Genomic DNA, 18,942 nt, shown 5'->3' on the forward strand with positions numbered 1-18,942 from the left:
CAGGCTAATAGTTCAGGCATTATGCAACATGACCCCCACATAAATTGCAACATAAACTCTTTTAACTGTTACTGTAACTGTTAACTTTTAATTTAGTCTCATAAAGGCCTCCTCTATAACATATAAAAAAAGTCCTAAGAAATCCAAGTGGTGGAAAGTATTGAAAAATACAGAAATCGGTGATGCCTATTTCCCATTGCAGCCCATGTTAAGGGGAGACACTACATGGAGTCTGGTGGGTTTGGTGATGGTGATTTTGGGGCTGTTTCATGTTAAACAAAAATGATCTTACACTTTAACAAAAAGATTTATCTCTGTAGGGATCCTTTCCATAAAGTTTCCAGACACTTATAATAATCTGAGCCTGTCAGTGACAGTGGACAGTGGACTGATGCTGAACATTTGTCCTATAGGGTTACATTGCAGCCCGGTTCACGGCTGCTGGTTACAGCGTTCTCGCTCAATACCAACATTTTAAGATTTCAAAGATTTTGGTTTAGATTGGTTGCTTTGACACCAATGCGTGGGAAAATAGGGAACAAGTTGAAAGATACCAAAACACCTTATGTAAATTTGCACATATTTTATTAGATAATGCCTCATTTGCATAATTAAACGTAAAAGTTCAGAAAACTTATATAATACAAAAAAGTATTGTCTTAATGTAAATAATCAACTGGGGAAGTTTCATGATGATATCTGTTAGTTAAATTTTTTTCCCTATTCACCTGTAGTGTCTCCCTGCAATGGGAAACCACTTGGATTTCTTAGGACTTTGTATATGTGATAGAGGAGACTTTTATGAATAATAAACATTTGTCAGATTTTCTGTTGCAATTTGTGGGATATTCTTTTTTTCTTAAAGGTGCAATATGTAATATTGTGTGTAATACTGGCAGCTAGCGGTTAAAATAGTTACTGCACTACCAATTCAAAATGCTGGAGAGTTGTCTCCCCCGCCCCCTCCTGCCCAGACTCGAAGTTCACAGAGGTTGCCAGGCTGAGACCGCAGCATTCACAACAATGTAGCTGGACGCTTTTCTCACATAGCCAGACATTACTCCACAGCACAGCGGAGTAGCTAACGTTAGATGCTGGCTATATTGACAGTCATAAAAGCCCGTGCTCACGCCGAGCTCTGTAACCAACTGACAGACACACTTTTTCGGCTTAAAATTACAGTATGAACCGCTAAAAACACAACAACCTCACTGTCCTCTCCACACGCCAGTCAGGCACACTTCCTCGGCTTAGAATTACAATACGAAACGCTAAAAATACCACTACCTTGCCGACGGAACACACTTCATTGGCTTAGAATTACGGCAACAATCGCTAAACACACTGCAAACTCATAGTCCCCTCTTTCCGATTTACAGCCCCCCTCTCGTGGCTTAAAATAACTCACCGTTGTCGGCTCCAGCCGCTGAAGAGGCTACACGCTGTAAACAGCCATGGGCTGCCCGGTAACGTTAACAGTTAGCAGGGTTAGCATGGCGGCGTTAGCCAGGAACAGTCGGGATCACTTTACTGGCTATGTCTCAATTGTTTTTGCGAGTAACCAACTCGGTTACTCTAGCTATATAATTCAAGGTGAGTACACAAATGTTGAAATGACAAAAAATGCCCGTCCCTAGTAGCTGTGATAAATTGACGTGAAGCTAATGCTTACCGGTTCAGGAGAAAATAAGCCAACTCTGCGTCCTTTTGGGCTCTAAGGTGTCTCCATCTTTCAAATACATCTCCAATATTTACCAGGGTGTTGTTACGTCTCTGGTCACGCAACTGTTAGAAACATGCTGTTTTCTTTTTTTATGTCATGTAGAATCTATCTCCGTTGATCCTGTTCGTTTGTTTGCTGCTTTCATGGCTGTACTAACGTTACAGCTGTAGCGCGCTGGGTTTACGTTTTTACAGGTATATCTGGCAACCCGGCCTGCCTGTCAAACTGGGCCGTTGATGATAACATACAGATCAAAACATAAACATAAATTCCGTCACGGAATGTAAATTTTAAAAAGAAAAAATACTGAAATTAGCATTGTTGTCAGAAAAGATAGTATTTCAGTTTAACATGTTTCCTTAATATCTGATGAGGCATTGGTGTCATTTTTGGATTTATTACAGTACAAATATTACATATTGGACCTTTAATGCTTGTACTATAATGCCTCAAATCACAGACTACCATCCTGTGTGTGTGTGTGTGTGTGTGTGTGTGTGTGTGTGTGTGTGTGTGTGTGTGTGTGTGTGTGTGTGTGTGTGTGTGTGTGGCACATTGCTCCCTCTCCATATTGTAACCAGGGGTTGATGCATAGACTGTATAAGTGAAGCCAAAATATCTGGATCGCTTCCTGGTGGCTAGCTGCAGTATAGGTCATAATCCCCGCTCCCTCCGCGTAACTGGAAGGGACATGGGCCAATTTAAAAAAACAAAGTATATGTAAAAAAAAAAAAAAGAAATGTTTCTCAAAGATGGTTTCTGTCATTTTAGATAGTTCTTATCATGTTTGTTTAAGTGTTCATTTTTCTGATTAGTTTGGTTTTTATTAGTTATTTGATGCAAAAAAAAAAAAAAAAAAAAGGTGAAACATCATGATTGACTCTGGCTCCAAAATTACAAGATGGAAGCGCCCGTATCCAGGATATTTTGGCATCGCTTTTGTACAGAGGAGGAGTGGAGACGCATCGTCCATCTTTTTTATAGTCTGTGATTGTAACAGGATGGATGTGGCTCGCAGCTAATAACAAAATGACCAAAATGTCAGAATACACTGACGTTTCAAAATATTACAAACAGAATCATGAACCCATGGCTCCTTTTCTGCTTTTTGGTGTATTGAATATGGCTCTGTCAAGCAAACTTCTAATTTGTTTGGTCTAATGTTTTCATTTTCACATTTATGTTCGTTGTGACTTTAAAGTTACAATCGTTAAGATTTTAGTCCGGGTTGATTTTGAAGTGCGTTTTAACAACACGGATTCTCGATTTGACCCATTAAGGGCCAAACTTGACACGCCAGATGGTTTGTCAACACAAAACCTGTTCTGTCTTATGTTGAGTAGAAAATATTCTTAGTAGTAGGAAAGTTAACATGAAGAAATTTTTTTTTTCTTTTTGCTCCAGCAGGAATGTATGCAGGCCAGCCTCAGATGCCGTTCACTCCGCAGGGTTTCGCTCCAGGGATGGGCGGAGCCGCCATGGGCGGAGGAGGGGCCATAATGCCCGGCATGGCGATGCCCAACGGCAGCTACATGGGCATACAGCAGCAGGGCGGGTTGCCAGCCAACCAGAACATTTACAGCATGCAGCCAGGACAGCAGCAAGGACAGTGGAACATGAGCCAGGTAACACTCACAACAGATATATATATATATATTTACCAGGGGCATGCGTGGGATTTCCCCCTTTCTGGTCTACATATCCGTGCCTCTGCTCAATTATTTTTATCCCCGGACAATATGTATTGTCCCCCTCAAAGTGATCAATGCTACTTCACCAATAGAACATATATACCTAAAATAGAACCTTAATTCATTTTATAGTGATGATGAACTAATTTTTACATTTAGCTGATTGTAATTCCACTCCACTCTGCACATTAATATTTTATGAAGCACGCTTACATGTTTACTGGATTTCTACCTGCCTAAATAAAAATGTCATAAATATAGTGTATTTTTCCTCCACACCAGCTGTCAACGAGTTCCATTATCCTGGTCCTAAAGGTTTATAAATGGTCTTACACAGTTGTCTGCTCTCCGTGCAAAGCCCAGTGCAGTGTGACCTCAACCCTTCAGCCTCTCTAAAATCACAAGAGAAGAAGAACAGCTTTCATTAACTATTAAATCATTTTATAACCAAGGTTATTGTATATCGCAGACCTTACACCACGGCACTGGGGGTAAGGTTTGTCTGCGTTGTTTACATTTCTTTAAACCAATCACAATCGTCTTGTGCGCTAGGTTCAGGACGCAGATACGGTGGCTCTGCCAAATAGTCTCTGGAAGGAACTTGTTTTGGTGGAACATTTGCACCCCGCAAAAGAAAACACCACATACAATATTAAATTCAATTCAGTGTTCACACAATACAGTAACGGGAGCTATTTAAATTAGCTGGGTATATGGTTAAATGTCATTTTCTTTTTGTTATTTTCATTCAACATGTGATTCAGTCCAGTATTATTTCAGTTATTAAAAAATGTACTATAATCAGCGAGATTGGACCAATATACACTATGGTAGTGTCACGATAATGGAATTTCCACCTTGATAATACCTTTAAAAATATCGATATCTGATTCCACGGGGATGATATATGGGCACTTACCATCATTAATGAGCATAAACCTGCAAATGCACCTACCTGCAATACCTGCAAATCAATGTTTATTTATTCATTCATTTAACCTTTATATATACTCTTGCATAGGCAGCGCCAGGGAGGGGCTTGGTGGTGCTGTAGCTACCCCTAGCATTCCCACAGCACCCCATTAGCTCCCCCAAGAAATTGCTGTGGTTTAGTAAAAAAAGCGGAGGTGGGTGCATATCTGCGTGTGTGTGTGTGTAGGCTGTGTCAATGGAAACTCTACATTTCAGAGCACCGCCACTGTACTCAAGAGGGATGACCCTCATTTACAACGATATCAAGTCAAATTACAAAGACAAAAACAGAACAACAACACAGAAAACACACCACCAGAGAAAATTTGAAAGACAATAAAACTTTCTGGATTGGAAAAATGATTTGATAAATAAGTTAGGATAATTTATCGGAAAACCTATATTTTTGACAACAACATAAATAACCATTATGTAGCCAAATTAGCTCCTCTAGGTAAAATCGAATCTTCTCCAGTTAGTGTTGCCCAGATATGACACGTGATGCCTTTCATTCAGGGGTTTTCAACGTTTTTCTAAGGCAAAGACCCCTTAACGGAGGGAGATGGATCAGGGACGCCCTACTACATATATTATATAAAATCAACTTGTGTGTTTACAGAGTAAAAGAGATGGGTTCTAGTTACAGCCGGTCAATCTGTTCTGTCCTTATTTTACTTTCATGAACTGTCTATTAGGCCCACACCTGGTTAAAATGGAAGCAAAGCTGCTCTATGAGCTTTATTTGGCTGGATTTGATGCACTTTTCCTTATTCAGACAAATCACACCAGGTGGAAAATGGGTCTTACATGTTACTACTTGAAATGCATCGCAGTTAATGAGCCACACTCAATTAAGATTTACAGAGTAAGTTTACAAAGTCAAGTCAATTTTATTTATATAACCCCAAATCACAAATTTGTCCCAGAGGGTTTGAAGTGAAGCTGTACTGCCAATTAGGAATTTAATTAAACAAGACGTTAATTATCCAGCCCCAGTGCAACCACGACACTGTTAATAAAAAACAAGAGCTAAGTTAAGTTAAAGCTAACTGGAGATTTAAATAGTCTGTCGGTCAACATCAAGGGAGGAATGACAACAGATCATGTTCACTGTACCTTTTATGAAAATAATTTTGTAATTGCAACTGGGAAAGAAACATGACTAAAAAGAGGTGGGTGGACATTATTTGAGTAAGTCTTCTTAAGCCTATATGTGGCATATTCTTCATCTTCATTCTTCATCCCCTCTTCATCACTTTATTCTAAATTCAAACTTTCAAACAGAAGAGAAAATTAATTAATTGAATCATTTAAAATAAAAAACATATGAACAATTTGTATTACTTAGAGCTGTCAGCATTAACGTGTTAATCACGATGCGATTAAGGGCCGAGCATAAAGCGTAAATTTTTTTTAATCGCATGCCGCCATTTATTAATTTATTTTCACTTTACTCGGCTTTGTATTGTCCATTTTAACGTGAATGCTAAACTTCCAGCATAGCTATTGCAGCTCGTGTCTCAGGGCCGGAAGGCGTAGCCATAGTGGGATTTTGAAAATTAACCAATGGGCCGCTATGAGTTCTTTATGGGCCGGCGCGGCCAAAAAAAAAAAAAAAAAAAAGGCCTATTCATATCAGCGATTCAGCCCCAAAGTGCGTCGGTCCACCGGGAAAATGCCCGGTATGCCAGATGGCCAGTCCAGCCCTGCTAGTATTACTAAACTATTACTATATAAATTGCATTAGATAAAAAACTGGTAGGCCAGCCTTAATCTATAACTTCCTATTTAGTGTTTGACTGAAAGCAGCTTGCTTTGTGTTTTATTTACAATACTGGTCAAAAGTTTTAGAACACCCCAATTTGTCTAGGTTTTTATTGAAATTCATGCTTCAATGTCTTATTATACTCTGAAATGAAATAATAGAACAAATAAATAATTGAAGTTAAAAAAGAAATCAATTTATAAACCAAAATGTATTCTACATTTTTGACTCATTAAAGTAGCCCCCTTTGGCAGATATAATAGCTGAACACACTCGTGGCATTCTTTCTACAATGGAAATCAAATATTCTTCAGAAAGTTCTTCCCAACTCTGTTGCAGAAGTTCCCATAAATGTGTGGCACTTGTAGGTTGCTTTGCTTTCACTTTTCTGTCCAGTTTATCCCAAACCAGCTCAATGGGGTTTTAGTCTGGTGACTGTGCTGGCCACTCCATGTTTTTAAGCTTACCATCTTGTTCTTTTTTGCTAAGGTAGTTCTGGCATAGCTTGGACTTACGTTTTGGGTCATTATCTTGCTGTAGGATGAACCCCTGACCAACTAGGCACATACCAGAAGGTACTGCATGGCGCTGCAAAATGCTATTGTAGCCGTTTTGGTTCAGGGTGCCTTTCACTCTGTACAAATCACCGACCCTGGATCCAGCAAAACAGCCCCAGACCATCACTTTTCCTCCTCCATGTTTGACAGTTGATGTCACACACTGAGGAACCATCCTTTCGCCTACTCGATGGCGTACAAAAATCCTGCGTGATGATCTGAAGATTTCAAATTTTGATTCATCAGTCCATAACACCTTCTTCCAGTCTTCAGTAGTCCATTGACGATGTTTCTTGGCCCAGACAAGCCTCTTTTTCTTATTCTGACGTCTTAGAAATGGCTTTCTTGCTGCAACTCGACCTATCAAACCTGCAGCTCGAAGTCTTCTCTTTACAGTTGAAACTGAGACTTGCTTATTACGACCACTATTAAGCTGTGCTTGAAGCTGTTGTCCTGTGAGCCGCCTATCACGCAAGCTGTTGACTCTCAGAAACTTGTCTTCTGATTCTGTCATGGCTTTGGGTCTGCCAGACCTCTTCCTGTCAGAGTTTCCCCCAGTTTCTAAGTGCCTTTTGATGGTGAAGAATACCGTACTCACAGACACCTTGACTTTCTTCGCAATTTCTCTGTAGGAAAGACCAACATTCTTAAGTCTTATGATGGTCTGTCTCTCTTCCATTGTTAATTTCCATTTTTCCCGCCATTTTTATAGCAACACACTACTTTCTGCAGTACAATACTGTTCAATTAATGCTCATGAGGGTATGGTACCACAGTGTGTTCCAACAATACTTTTATACAAACAGAGGGGGTGTAAGTAATAGTTGGAACACCTGTAGGAATTGGTAGCACCAATATTCAAAGCTTGATCAACCTCCATTGCTGCAGAACAGCTTTACATTGTTAACCCATTTCTTGTTCCCTGAAAAAGGCCTTTTTGTAAGTCTGTTAGCTGCTGCTCAAACACACACACTGCTTATACCCAGTCATTGTCAGTCACACAGTGTGTGTGTGTGTGTGTGTGTGTGTGACTGACTGACTGAATCAAATGTATACAATGTAACAAAATTATGAACCTTGGTCCGGACCGTGGTTTGGACTTTCAGGTGTGAAAAGGCCCTTGTACATAATATATGTAAGAATTCATATTTTTGCGTGTGCTGGCAGAAATATGTGGAATTCACCTCTTTTTCTTCCTCCTTACCACCTGAGCTCCTGCTGTCAAAGAACCCCAGTGTCAAGGAGATATATGAGGAGATTTCTGTTCTGTGGGTGTGTGTAGGTGTGTGTGTAGGTGTGGGTGTGTGTTTGCACATGGTACTCAAGACTGTTATCAGTATGTTGACATCTAGGGAGGTAAATGAGAGATCATAAATCAACACGCACGCACAACACACACACACACACACACACACACACACACACACACACACACACACACACACACAGTTAAATTGGGAGGTGGATGATGAGGTGTGTGTGCATATTTTGCAGGAAGAGGATTGAAATGGTGAGTTGATGAACTAATTTGGTTGCACCTAATGTCCGGGCTTGGCTGGCACACATGCAAACCACCCAGAAACATAACACACACACACACACACACACACACACACACACACGCCCACAGCTCTCAGATGACCAGATAAGCAAGTGGCGCTGCACCAAAGCACATTCATAATAGATAAAGCACAATGGAAGGAGGATCTCGAGCAGGGGAGCAGAAGAGGGGGATGAGGGGGCGAAGAGTGGTGAGGTGGACAGAGAAGTGGGGAGGGGTGGGAGGGCAGGAAGCAGGGGGAAGCCAGAGGCCTTTAAGAGCAGATATGAAGGTAAAAAGCAAGGGATGGAGGCAAGGGAGTCAGGCCAAAGGATGGAGAGTACCAGCCGCTCCCCCTCCCCCCGCCTCTGGGATTAGGGAATAGCTGTCTATTTTAGCTCTGAAGAATTCTAACACTGACCTCCCTCCTCTCCCTCCCTCTCTCACTCAGATAACCCAGCAGATGTCAGGCATGGATGTGAGTGTTGGAGGGCCGGCGCCAGCCACTTTCAGCCAGGCAGGGGCCCCTGCGGCTGGCTGGCCCGCGGCTCCACCTGCAGCTACTGGCCAGACCCTCAGCACTCAGCTGTGGAAGTGAGGAAAAGGGGGTCCGGAGGAGGAGTGGGGGAAAACGGAGGGCAGTCATATGGCAATAAAATAGTGTCTCCCCCACCAACAAAAAAACCTACACACCTTCACCATGATTCCTTTAGAAAGCCAAGATGACATCACACTGGATTGAGAGAGAGAAAAAAAGAAAGACTGGCAGCTGTTGTTTCCCATCTTTATTCAGCTTTCCTCTTCCTTTTTGATTTCTTATTGTTGTTGTTGTCTGAAGAAAGAGACAAAAACAGCAGAATCGACAGTAAAAGAAAGCTGCTGGACCAATAACTTCAAGTGTGTATTATAGTAATATTATATCATTACCAAAATGGATAGTTAGTGAATAGTCTTTCAATACCTACAGTAGATATGGCTATCTCATGGTTGGCTTATGCTACTATTAGTGCGTTCCATTTGTACTCTGAAGTCGGATTTTCCAAGGTCAAAGTCGTAAGCACGCCCCCTGACATCAGATTTTTGAGCTCGGACCTCAGGCAACTCCACAGTACCCCAAGTTCAAAATCCAACATGGCTTCCCCGTGCATCAACAGTTGGGAAAGCTGTAGTAACATACAGTTATTAGCCCTTCTGTCTTATTTGTGTCTCTCTAAACCAGTCGTACACACAGTCCTGTCCATCTTCTATCTGTGGTATCTATGTTGCTACGCTGTTTGTATGCACAAAAACAGCGTAATGTGTTGTTATCAACTGGTATTGCTAACAATGGCTCACCTGGCTAGAGTAAAAATCCAACTTGTAAATGGAACCCATTCATCTTGGGTGTGACGTCATTCCCAGCCCCGAGTTCCGAGGTAAATGGAAGGCACTATATGTCCTCACCCCCCTCTCTGCTGTGTATTATGTAACCCTCCCCTCTTCCTCTCCCTTCCTCCCCCTCTCTGTAGGGCGAGCTGAGTCTCGTAGCAGATAGTCGTCTGAACAGTACTGTATTTATGTGATTACGGTGTGAACCTCCCACTTTTTCAGAGCCATAAGAGACAGGTTGATGCTGATTTTGGTTTGAGTTCTCTTCATCCCCATGGGGGAAATGATCTGGAGACGAGGTTCTCCAATTGACTTTGAGCATCATGTGGAGCTAAATAGGGTTTGACTGACATGAGTTTAAAGCTGCTTATACGGTAGATAGTTATATTGCACTGATTCACTGAGTTATTGTCACGTAATTTGACAATTTTTCTAAAAACATTCAACAGCAGCCAGTGTACCACTGATCAGCTCTACAGTAAAGACTATATACAGCAGTGGTTCCTATCCTTCAGGTTGGGTCAGAAGATACACATGAGGGGTTACAACATCATTGAAATAGGAAACAAGAAAGATAATTCCATTTATTGTTGAGAGAGTCTCGCCTCCTGCGGCTATATTCAATCGTTAGAGAAGGGAAGACCACTCATTGAACTTCTCCCAACTCATAGACACACTCCAACTGTGACAAGGGGTCACAAGTAGGGCAGGGTGATCCAGCCAAAAACTAAAATCTTTCTTTTATAATTTTTTCCCCCACAAATGCAAAAAAGCTTGAACATGACGGAACCGTTACCATATATATACCATATTAAAACAACTGCACCAACCACAGGCCAAAACAAATGTGTTCTAAACAATAAAGGTTAGCCCAAACAACTAAGGACTGTCCGCACCAGATTCTCCAATTACAAGAAATAGTTCCACATTTTGGGGAATACCCATTTGCTTTCTTGCTGAGAGTTAGATTAGAATATTGATACCAACGTTATGTGTGTCTGCTAGTAGTGTTGTAGTCAAGACCGCCTAAATCGAGACCAAGTCATCACCAAGACCAGAGTGTATCGAGACCGAGACAAGACTGAGATTTTGAGGTGTTGAGACCGAGTCAAGACCAAGACCAGACCAGTGTGAGTCCAACACTGCAGGACACGATAACATGTGGGAAATGCAACCATAGGCACCCCTCAAATTGATCTGAAAGAGCCACATTCTAATAAAAAACACCCACAGAAAACAAATTAGGATTCTTCCACATTTACTTCTTCCATAAGTGTATAATGTTAAAAATAATCAAAAGGCAGTTCAAATCCTGAGTCCTCTTTATCTGAGACCAAGACAAGAACGAGTAAAAATGTGGTCAATTACTAGGTATCGAGCTTGGTCAAAAGCCAAAAGGTTTGCAACCACTGATGAATATACACGTACTGTGATGACACTGTCTGGCCAGTTATTGAGTATGAGATGATGAGATGAATATAGATGAATACAGGCCAAAAGTTTGGACACACCTTCTCAATCAATGCGTTTCTTTTTTATTTTCATGACTATTTACATTGTAGATTCTCACTGAAAGCATCAAAACTATGAATGAACACATATGGAATTATGTGCTTAACAAAAAAGTTTTAAATAACTGAAAACATGTCTTATATTTTAGATTCTTCAAAGTAGCCACCCTTTGCTTTTTTATTAATAAGGGAAACAATTCCACTAATTAACCCTGACAAAGCACACCTGTGAAGTGAAAACCATTTCAGGTGACTACCTCATGAAGCTCATTGAGAGAACACCAAGGGTTTGCAGAGTTATCAAAAAAAGCAAAGGGTGGCTACTTTGAAGAATCTAAAATATAAGACATGTTTTCAGTTATTTCACACTTTTTTGTTAAGTACATAATTCCATATGTGTTCATTCATAGTTTTGATGCCTTCAGTAAGAATCTACAATGTAAATAGTCATGAAAATAAAGAAACACATTGAATGAGAAGGTGTGTCCAAACTTTTGGCCTGTACTGTATATCGGTCTGTTTCTCTACTGCTTCATACAACCCGCAGGATTGCTAGACGCCCCTGTGTGTCTTTAGTAGCCATGCTGTGGTGTTTTGAAGTGTTTTAAACCCGTAGCGAGCTGGGTTCAGTGGATCCTTGTTGTTGAGAACAGCCTCTTCCCCTGCGCTCCCTGAGGCAAATGAATGCGCTACTGGAATCACAGCCGTTTGTCTTTACTGCAGTTTAAATAGCAGAGCAGGTACTGTATCTCCGGCTGTGTAGTGGTTTCGTCACTAAGATCGCTGTCAGGGAACAGCAGAGCAGGGGCTCCAGCCCAAAATGTTTTCTTAAGAGCCCAGAATCTTTTAGTCAGATTTTACTGTCTTTCAGAGTCTGTAGTGGGTTCTGTTAAAAGCTAGATATAGCTATCATATGAAACTAAATAACGCTTCAAAGTTAAAGTTCATTGAAGGCTACATTTTGGCCACGGAGAAATTGATATGGCCATTTTTCATGGGGTCCCTTGCCCTCTCACTTCCAGATATATGAATGAAAATGGGATCCACAAGTCCCCCCTTTACAACATGTTCACTTTATGATAATCCCATGTAGTTTTTTCTTGGCAACTATCATGTTTTTCACAAATGTTTTACAGATGTTTAGACATTCTATTATCAAATAACTTGAAAACGTGCAAATAGCTGCTGTAAATGGGAAAACCAATTTTTCCAATGGGATGGATGCATGTCCCCCTAGGTTTGGGCTGAGCTCTGAATTTGCTATATCTGGCTCCGCCCTTGCAGCAGAGTTAAGTGAACTGTCAGTTCACTTCCAACTGCAGGGTAAGATTTCTACCATCTTTTTCTTTTTAAAAATCGGACCGATGTGACACCCAAAATGTTGCTCCCTTTATGTATGACGCTATAACCGTATGTCTGCCATCCACAATCTTTATTGTGGTGTTTTGTTGTGTGCAGTACAAGAGAAGCACAGTTAGTCTGAAGCAAATAAACCTGGATGACCAATCAGAGGCCTAGATGATGAGGGGCTGAGGAGGAACAGGATTGGACAGTATGAAAAAGGGGACCTGTATGAAAACGCTGGATGGGTCCCATCATCGCTGTCTAGTCCTTGTTTATTAGGAGTAAGAACAGAGGAGCAAGAGTAAAAATGAACAAACAACAAATACGTACAAACACACACACACACACACACACACACACACACACACATATATGCACAGAGTTACCATCACACTGCCGAGTGCCGATGCAGAGATTCATGTCCGTATAAACAGGGTCCCTCTGCCATGCAATAACTGTAGCACTCTTACACACATTGGTGTGAACAACACATGTAAACACATTCATTAAATCTATTGTCCTCCAGGTTTATTTCCAACGTGTTTACATTTTCTGGTGCCTAGTACAGAGAAAAGTGGTTTCCGTGCATTGATAAAAAATATCCAGGAATTTTTCTGTGTTCATGTTTGTTCAATGACTCTTAACTGTAAAAGTACTGTTTTATCTTTTTGGAATTTTATTTGATTGAAAGAATCTAATATTTGAAGAAGGTCATTTGAAATAAAGGCTGTTGTATCCTGGATTTAATCCTGTTTTTATTTCACGGGTTTACATTGTACACCGTGCCCTCTGGACGTTAGGGATCAGGACAATACTGCAGTTAAAATACACTGAAGAAAAACGGTTCTTTCACATTCGAGCTGTGAAAATAAGCGGCCTGCCTGATGTGCCATTTCCTGCCTGCTCAATTCATTCTTTTATATTCCTCCGCTGGCGAGTGCATTTCCTTTTGTTTTCTTTGTTGTCAGCCCACAGAGTCTACATTATTAATGGCAGCTTGGCAAGAGAAACGTCACTTGTTACTTCACTGGGCCGCTTCCAAACCTGATCACATATGCTACTTGACATACAAAACAAGAGGATGGCAGAGGTTGTTCCAGTTCATTACATATGATCAAGTTCAGGGTGATGTAAAGGAGGATTACATATAATTTATGCATCAATAAATCATTACCACATTAACTATGAGACATGAATGTGATTCATTTAGACAAAGACGAGAACTGGGACATCTAGCTGCTTCTGTCGGCTTCTAGCTTGGTTCTCTGTAGTTCAAAAATACACCTTGCAACACATTTAAAGCTAATTAACACATTGTATCTAGTTTGTTTAAAAAGTGGACAAATTGTAATCAAGGACTACAGCCTGGCCAATACATTTTACAGGGGTATTGTGTGTTCTTGGTGAACACCAGTTTATCCGTCATTAGCCTACCTCTGCATAGCATGTCAATCTCACAGCTGCTGTTCCCAAAGAAATAGTTACACCACGTAACTTCCCCTAAAACAACAAAATTGTCAGTTTGGTATTTCTGCTTTTTTCCAGGTTAAATAAATGAGAAAACATGTTTATATTTTTCTGGTAGGCATATTCTTGAACTTTGAAGAGGGCCAGGCTAGCTGTATACAGTCTTTCTGCTAAGCTAGCTTCATGCTAACCTAGCTAGTTACAGTCTTTCTGCTAGACAAGCTTTACGCTAACAGCATCCTGATACCAGCTTCATACTTAATGCACAGCCATGAAATTTGTATCAATCTTTTTATCAGCTGTTAAAAAAAAACAGCATTGTAAGTAATACCACTGCCAAAAGATACTGTGTAGCAATTATCTGTACCAAGAGACTTGTTTGTATGCTAATTATATCTCAAACCCACAGTTAATTTGACAATGACATATTAATGGTTAAAATGACATTGACAATGACAAGTATTCACATGGCACTTCAGCAACATGATATTTTTTACATTTATACTTTAGTTTTTCATATCAACAAGTCATGTATGGAGGAAATGAACAGGCCAAGTCATGCCAGTTTGTAAAAGGAACAGATTCAGTGTAGTCCACTTCTCACAAAGCATGTTTGACCGACAGCCAGAAGTCTTGTATCATGCAGTTCCTCAGTCTGTGTCCATGATGAACAGATTGTATCCAGGCCATAAGGAGAGAAAGCAGGGTGCTGCTGTTAGTCCCAGCCAAGAGATGATGGGCAGACACAATCAGATTCTGCTTTTGGATCCGCTGCTCAGCTCTTCCTCTCACACCTCAATGACCACAGTGTCTTTCCGATGTTTGGGCTCATTTGCGAGGTGTGGTTTCTCTGTGCGGGTGTGCCAAACCAGCACCTGAAAAAGAGGAGAGGAAAAAGAAGTGTGAGGAAATGTGCTGACAGTGGAAAGGCTGGACACTAAATAAAGAATGAACAGGCTGTTATGCTTGGATAAATACAGCACAGATACAGTTGGATGGCAGAGCTTTACTGATACGGTGTAAGAGCAAAGAAATATGATTTTGTTTTATTAAAACTGCTGATATCTGGTATTTTGGGTAAAAAAAATTCTGATAATGCTTTTTATAAAATCACTGGACACTGAAAATGGCAGGTTAAAGGATCACTTTGGTTAGTTACAATTTGGGTGTCACTTTTTTGAGCACCGGTCATCTCTCCTAGCAGTAATAATGAGATTGTACTCAAATATTCAATGAATTTAAACATGGGGAGCAATGTTGTTTGTATCTAATCTGATGTATACACTCCTGATGGGTCTAACAAACACAGGACTTTTACTCAGGAGTGTGGTCTGTGTCTCATGTGAAACCAAAAGTCAACGGTTACTTTTTCAAAACCACTTTTACGGACCTTAAGGCCGTTACATACCGGGCGTGACGAATGTACGACACAAAAATGCGTAATGATCGGCTGCGAATATCTTGCATCAAAACTATTCTTATCGGCAGCGATGCAAATTTGCTTGAGTTGTGCAATAAAAGGTTTTAATATTCGCGCCATGCCAGGTCATCTACCATGTCGGTGAGACAGTTTGAGGTCCTTCTGGGGACACTGCTGAAGAGAGAGAGAAAGTGAGATGAGAGATGCAGTGTGGGCAAACGAGAGAGAGAGAGAGAGCGGTGCAGAGGAGAGTTAACGTTTAGCGGTGAAGATATGAAGTAAATGTACAGTGTGTTTAAAATGGAGGCCGGTATACATTAACTAGAACGCTCACATGATTAAAAGTACCACCGTGGTCACGTGCTTAAAACGTCCACCATGTGGCAGTAAATAGAACACTCATATATGTTGTTTTGGTAGTCATTGGAAACCAACCTATTCTGAGGTTTAGGTACAGTATGTGAGCAAATTGCCCAACAATATTACTATAGTTATATATCTGATTTTGCTGGTGACCTTTATATGTACAGTTTATATTGCAATATTAAACGTGTTATATATTAGACGAATCCAAGGTGGCGCGCAACATCATGACGTCAAAATGACGTAATATCCGTCCGGCGCGTCCAATTTATGGCGCGCGAGCTGAGGTCGCGCACGGCTCTTTTTTTTTCAGCGGCGCGCGACAAAGCGGAAACAGGAGGCCTGAACAAGTTCGCCGACAACCGGATGCCAGGACTCTCACAGTGACTGCAGGTCTTTCTTGTAAACTTACTGGGTTAAGATAAATTCTTCTATGGTGAATGAAAGGCTCGATCCGACGAAGTAGGTCATCGAATCAAATCGAAGCATTGACGGCAATGCTGCTGCCAGTTCTGCCGTTGTTTAGCTTTTTCTTCTTCTTCTAGTCCGTAGAAAGAGCAAAGTCAGTAGACTTTTCTCATTAGCGCCACCGCTGTTCAGGAGAAGACTGCAACTAGTGTCGCGACCACCAGCGCAGGTATAAATAGTCACAGCGATTTCATGACGTCACATATGCGCGCGCCAACTGGGCTGCGGTTACTGTAAAACACGCTTTACATTAGTGGGTGTGCTTTAAACATTAGAGAACCGAGACCCCGCGGACGGCCGCTAAAGGCCCGCGGGAGATCATTGTTTGCACTATCCTGTTTGAATTGATCTAAAATAAAAACCATAATAGCTAGAACATTCATTCTTTTTGCAGCCAAAAGCTAAGGCGGTTGCCTCAGTTCTTTTAAATCTAAGCTAAAGACCTATCTTTTTGATGTTGCTTTTCTTTAAATAATCTATTTTATTAACTTTAATTTCTTATACTGCACTGTAACTTTTATTCTTATACTGCACTATCAATTGTATTCTTGTCTTTTAATGTTTTTAATTTGTTTATTATTGTTTTTTAATTGTTTTCTAACTGCTCTTTAATGTTTTACGTAAAGCACTTTGAATTGCCCTGTTGCTGAAATGTGCTATACAAATAAAGTTGCCTTGCCTTGCCTTGCCTTTCGCGTCATCGCGTTGTACGCTCGCGATGACGTCATCACGTTACATGACGTCCAGTGTAAAACAGCTGGTGGACCATTGCTATTGCAGATTAAACTATCAAAACGCCTATAAACTCTGCACATAAAAATCAGCAAGAGAAACATATATCAAAAACAAAAAATTTTAGTAGTTCATAGTTCATAAACTTATGGTGTGTTTAGGAATATTTTATTCATGTTTCTACATTTAGAAGTAGTTTGGATGAATATGTTTTGTGATTTTATTCAGTAAAATTTGACGAAAACAAGAAGAAGATTTTTCATTTTATTTATGACACAATGTTATTACTTTTATTAAATAGTATGGTTTATTGACTTAGATAGCCTTTTAGTTTAGGTTGTACTGATTTTAAGGGTATGAATTATTTTAAGATTCTCCAAGAAATGGCATCACAATAAGCAAACAGACCAATGTAGCCACTTTCCAACCAATTCTATTGCAGAGTTCAAAGGGTTAACATTGGCCCAACAGTGATGTGGTCAGGGCCGTAAACATCGCTGTCTCATTTAATATTGCTTAATTACATCAGAGATGACTTCTACTGACTACTGTCTGGTATTAATAAAAGGCCAATTTAAAAGCTACAGGGTAGTGGTATTTCTCCGGTTGGAAAGACTATTTGAAGTAAAGGTTTCATTCCTTGGTGATGCTCTGATGAAATATCTGTCAAATGAAAGACACTGCTGTATTCTTTGTAACGCAGATTGCATTGTATCCTCCTGCTGTTGAATATGAAGCTCACCAGTGTGCCAGGGAGGGTTTCCATACATAGGAAACAAGTCTGACACCTCCTGAAATGGATCATATCAAAAGTAGCATGCACTTCAACGCAGCTGTTTGTCTTCGGGTTTACAGACAATTTCACAGCAATATAGTGGTGCGAAAACACTGCAGTGGATGCAGAGATTGATATTTGTTTCTGGGGAGAGGAACACATTTCATTCCTCAGAGATTCAAGTGAGGTTATTTGGACTAAAAATATTTTTTAGCCAATGGCTAATGAGACTATAATTCACGTGTGTGACATTTCTGTGTCCAACAGACTCACAAGGGCATGATTTATTGCTGCTGTTTCTGGGCTTCTTCAGGTGGAACATGTCACTTCCTGCATACTGTGTGCTGCTAATTGGCCCGCTTTGCATATCTAACGAGGCTAAGTAGCAGCTACTTCACCGCATCACCGTAAGGAAAATAGTACAGAAGGTGTGAGTATGTGCATGTGTGCGTGTGCACACAAACACTCTAATCATGCAGTCAGAGTACCGTCCTTCTTCCCCTGGACCCACACCTCTCTTTCTACTTCTCCTAGTTTCAGGGTTTCTGGTTTCACCAAGTCAAATTTAAGACTTTTAAAGACCATTATGAATTAAATGTAAGACCAATATCACAACATCAAAAAAAGAAAAGGAAATGCAGAATCGCAAAATGAATTCCTTTCTCGCATAAAAGCAGTGAGCTTCAAATACAATGTTTTTAACTGACTTAAACCAAGACCTAAATTCAGTTTTTTTCAAGCCAAGCTAAACTTGCACTTCCCCATAGCCTCAGGTACCATCTGAAAGAGATTTGCGCCAATAATATGAAAGCTGATTGGCTGCAATATAAGTTGCATGTTGGTCTCATTTGTTGTCATAATACAGCAAATTATATTTGGACTAGCAAAAGAAAGAACTGCAACACCAAGGAATAAAAAAAACAACAACAACATTCGGTAACACTTTACTTGACAGTGCCGACATAACCATGACATGACACTGTCATAACTATGACATGACACTGTCATGAATCAGTCATAAACCTTATAAACAAGTCGAAAACGTTTATGACTTCTGTCATTAAATGTCATTAGGTTTTTGTCATGTCAAGTTGACATTGTTTGGCTTGTCTTGATTATGACAACTTGACATTAATCAAAGTGATATTACCAGAAGTTGTCTTGGTCATGACAGCTTGACATTAAATTTTTCTTGATTATGACACTTTGACATTAATCAAAATGTCATTACCATTAGTTGTCTTGG

The 18,942-nt window shown here is 40.3% G+C and overlaps 2 protein-coding genes across 5 annotated transcripts in view; one reads left to right on the forward strand and one right to left on the reverse strand.

Annotated features, from left to right (window-relative positions):
- Positions 1-8,913, forward strand: part of LOC114572628 (stromal membrane-associated protein 1) — a 266,403-nt gene extending 257,490 nt beyond the window's left edge. For 3 of the 4 annotated variants that reach the window (XM_028604329.1, XM_028604331.1, XM_028604332.1), the window contains 2 exons: positions 3,128-3,348; positions 8,700-8,913. In XM_028604329.1, the coding sequence (XP_028460130.1) occupies positions 3,128-3,348; positions 8,700-8,846 (368 nt within the window). In that variant the 3' untranslated portion in view covers positions 8,847-8,913. The remainder of the gene's footprint in view (positions 1-3,127; positions 3,349-8,699) is intronic. The other variant, XM_028604330.1, reaches the window with a different exon arrangement.
- A 5,758-nt stretch (positions 8,914-14,671) lies between these two features.
- The window catches only part of b3gat2 (beta-1,3-glucuronyltransferase 2 (glucuronosyltransferase S)), a 94,853-nt gene continuing 90,582 nt past the window's right edge, over positions 14,672-18,942 (reverse strand). The window contains exon 4 of the mRNA XM_028603923.1: positions 14,672-14,813. Coding sequence (XP_028459724.1) covers positions 14,727-14,813 — 87 coding nt within the window. The 3' untranslated portion in view covers positions 14,672-14,726. The remainder of the gene's footprint in view (positions 14,814-18,942) is intronic.

This window comes from Perca flavescens, chromosome 17 (genome assembly GCF_004354835.1).
Source record: "Perca flavescens isolate YP-PL-M2 chromosome 17, PFLA_1.0, whole genome shotgun sequence".
NCBI lineage: Eukaryota > Metazoa > Chordata > Actinopteri > Perciformes > Percidae > Perca > Perca flavescens.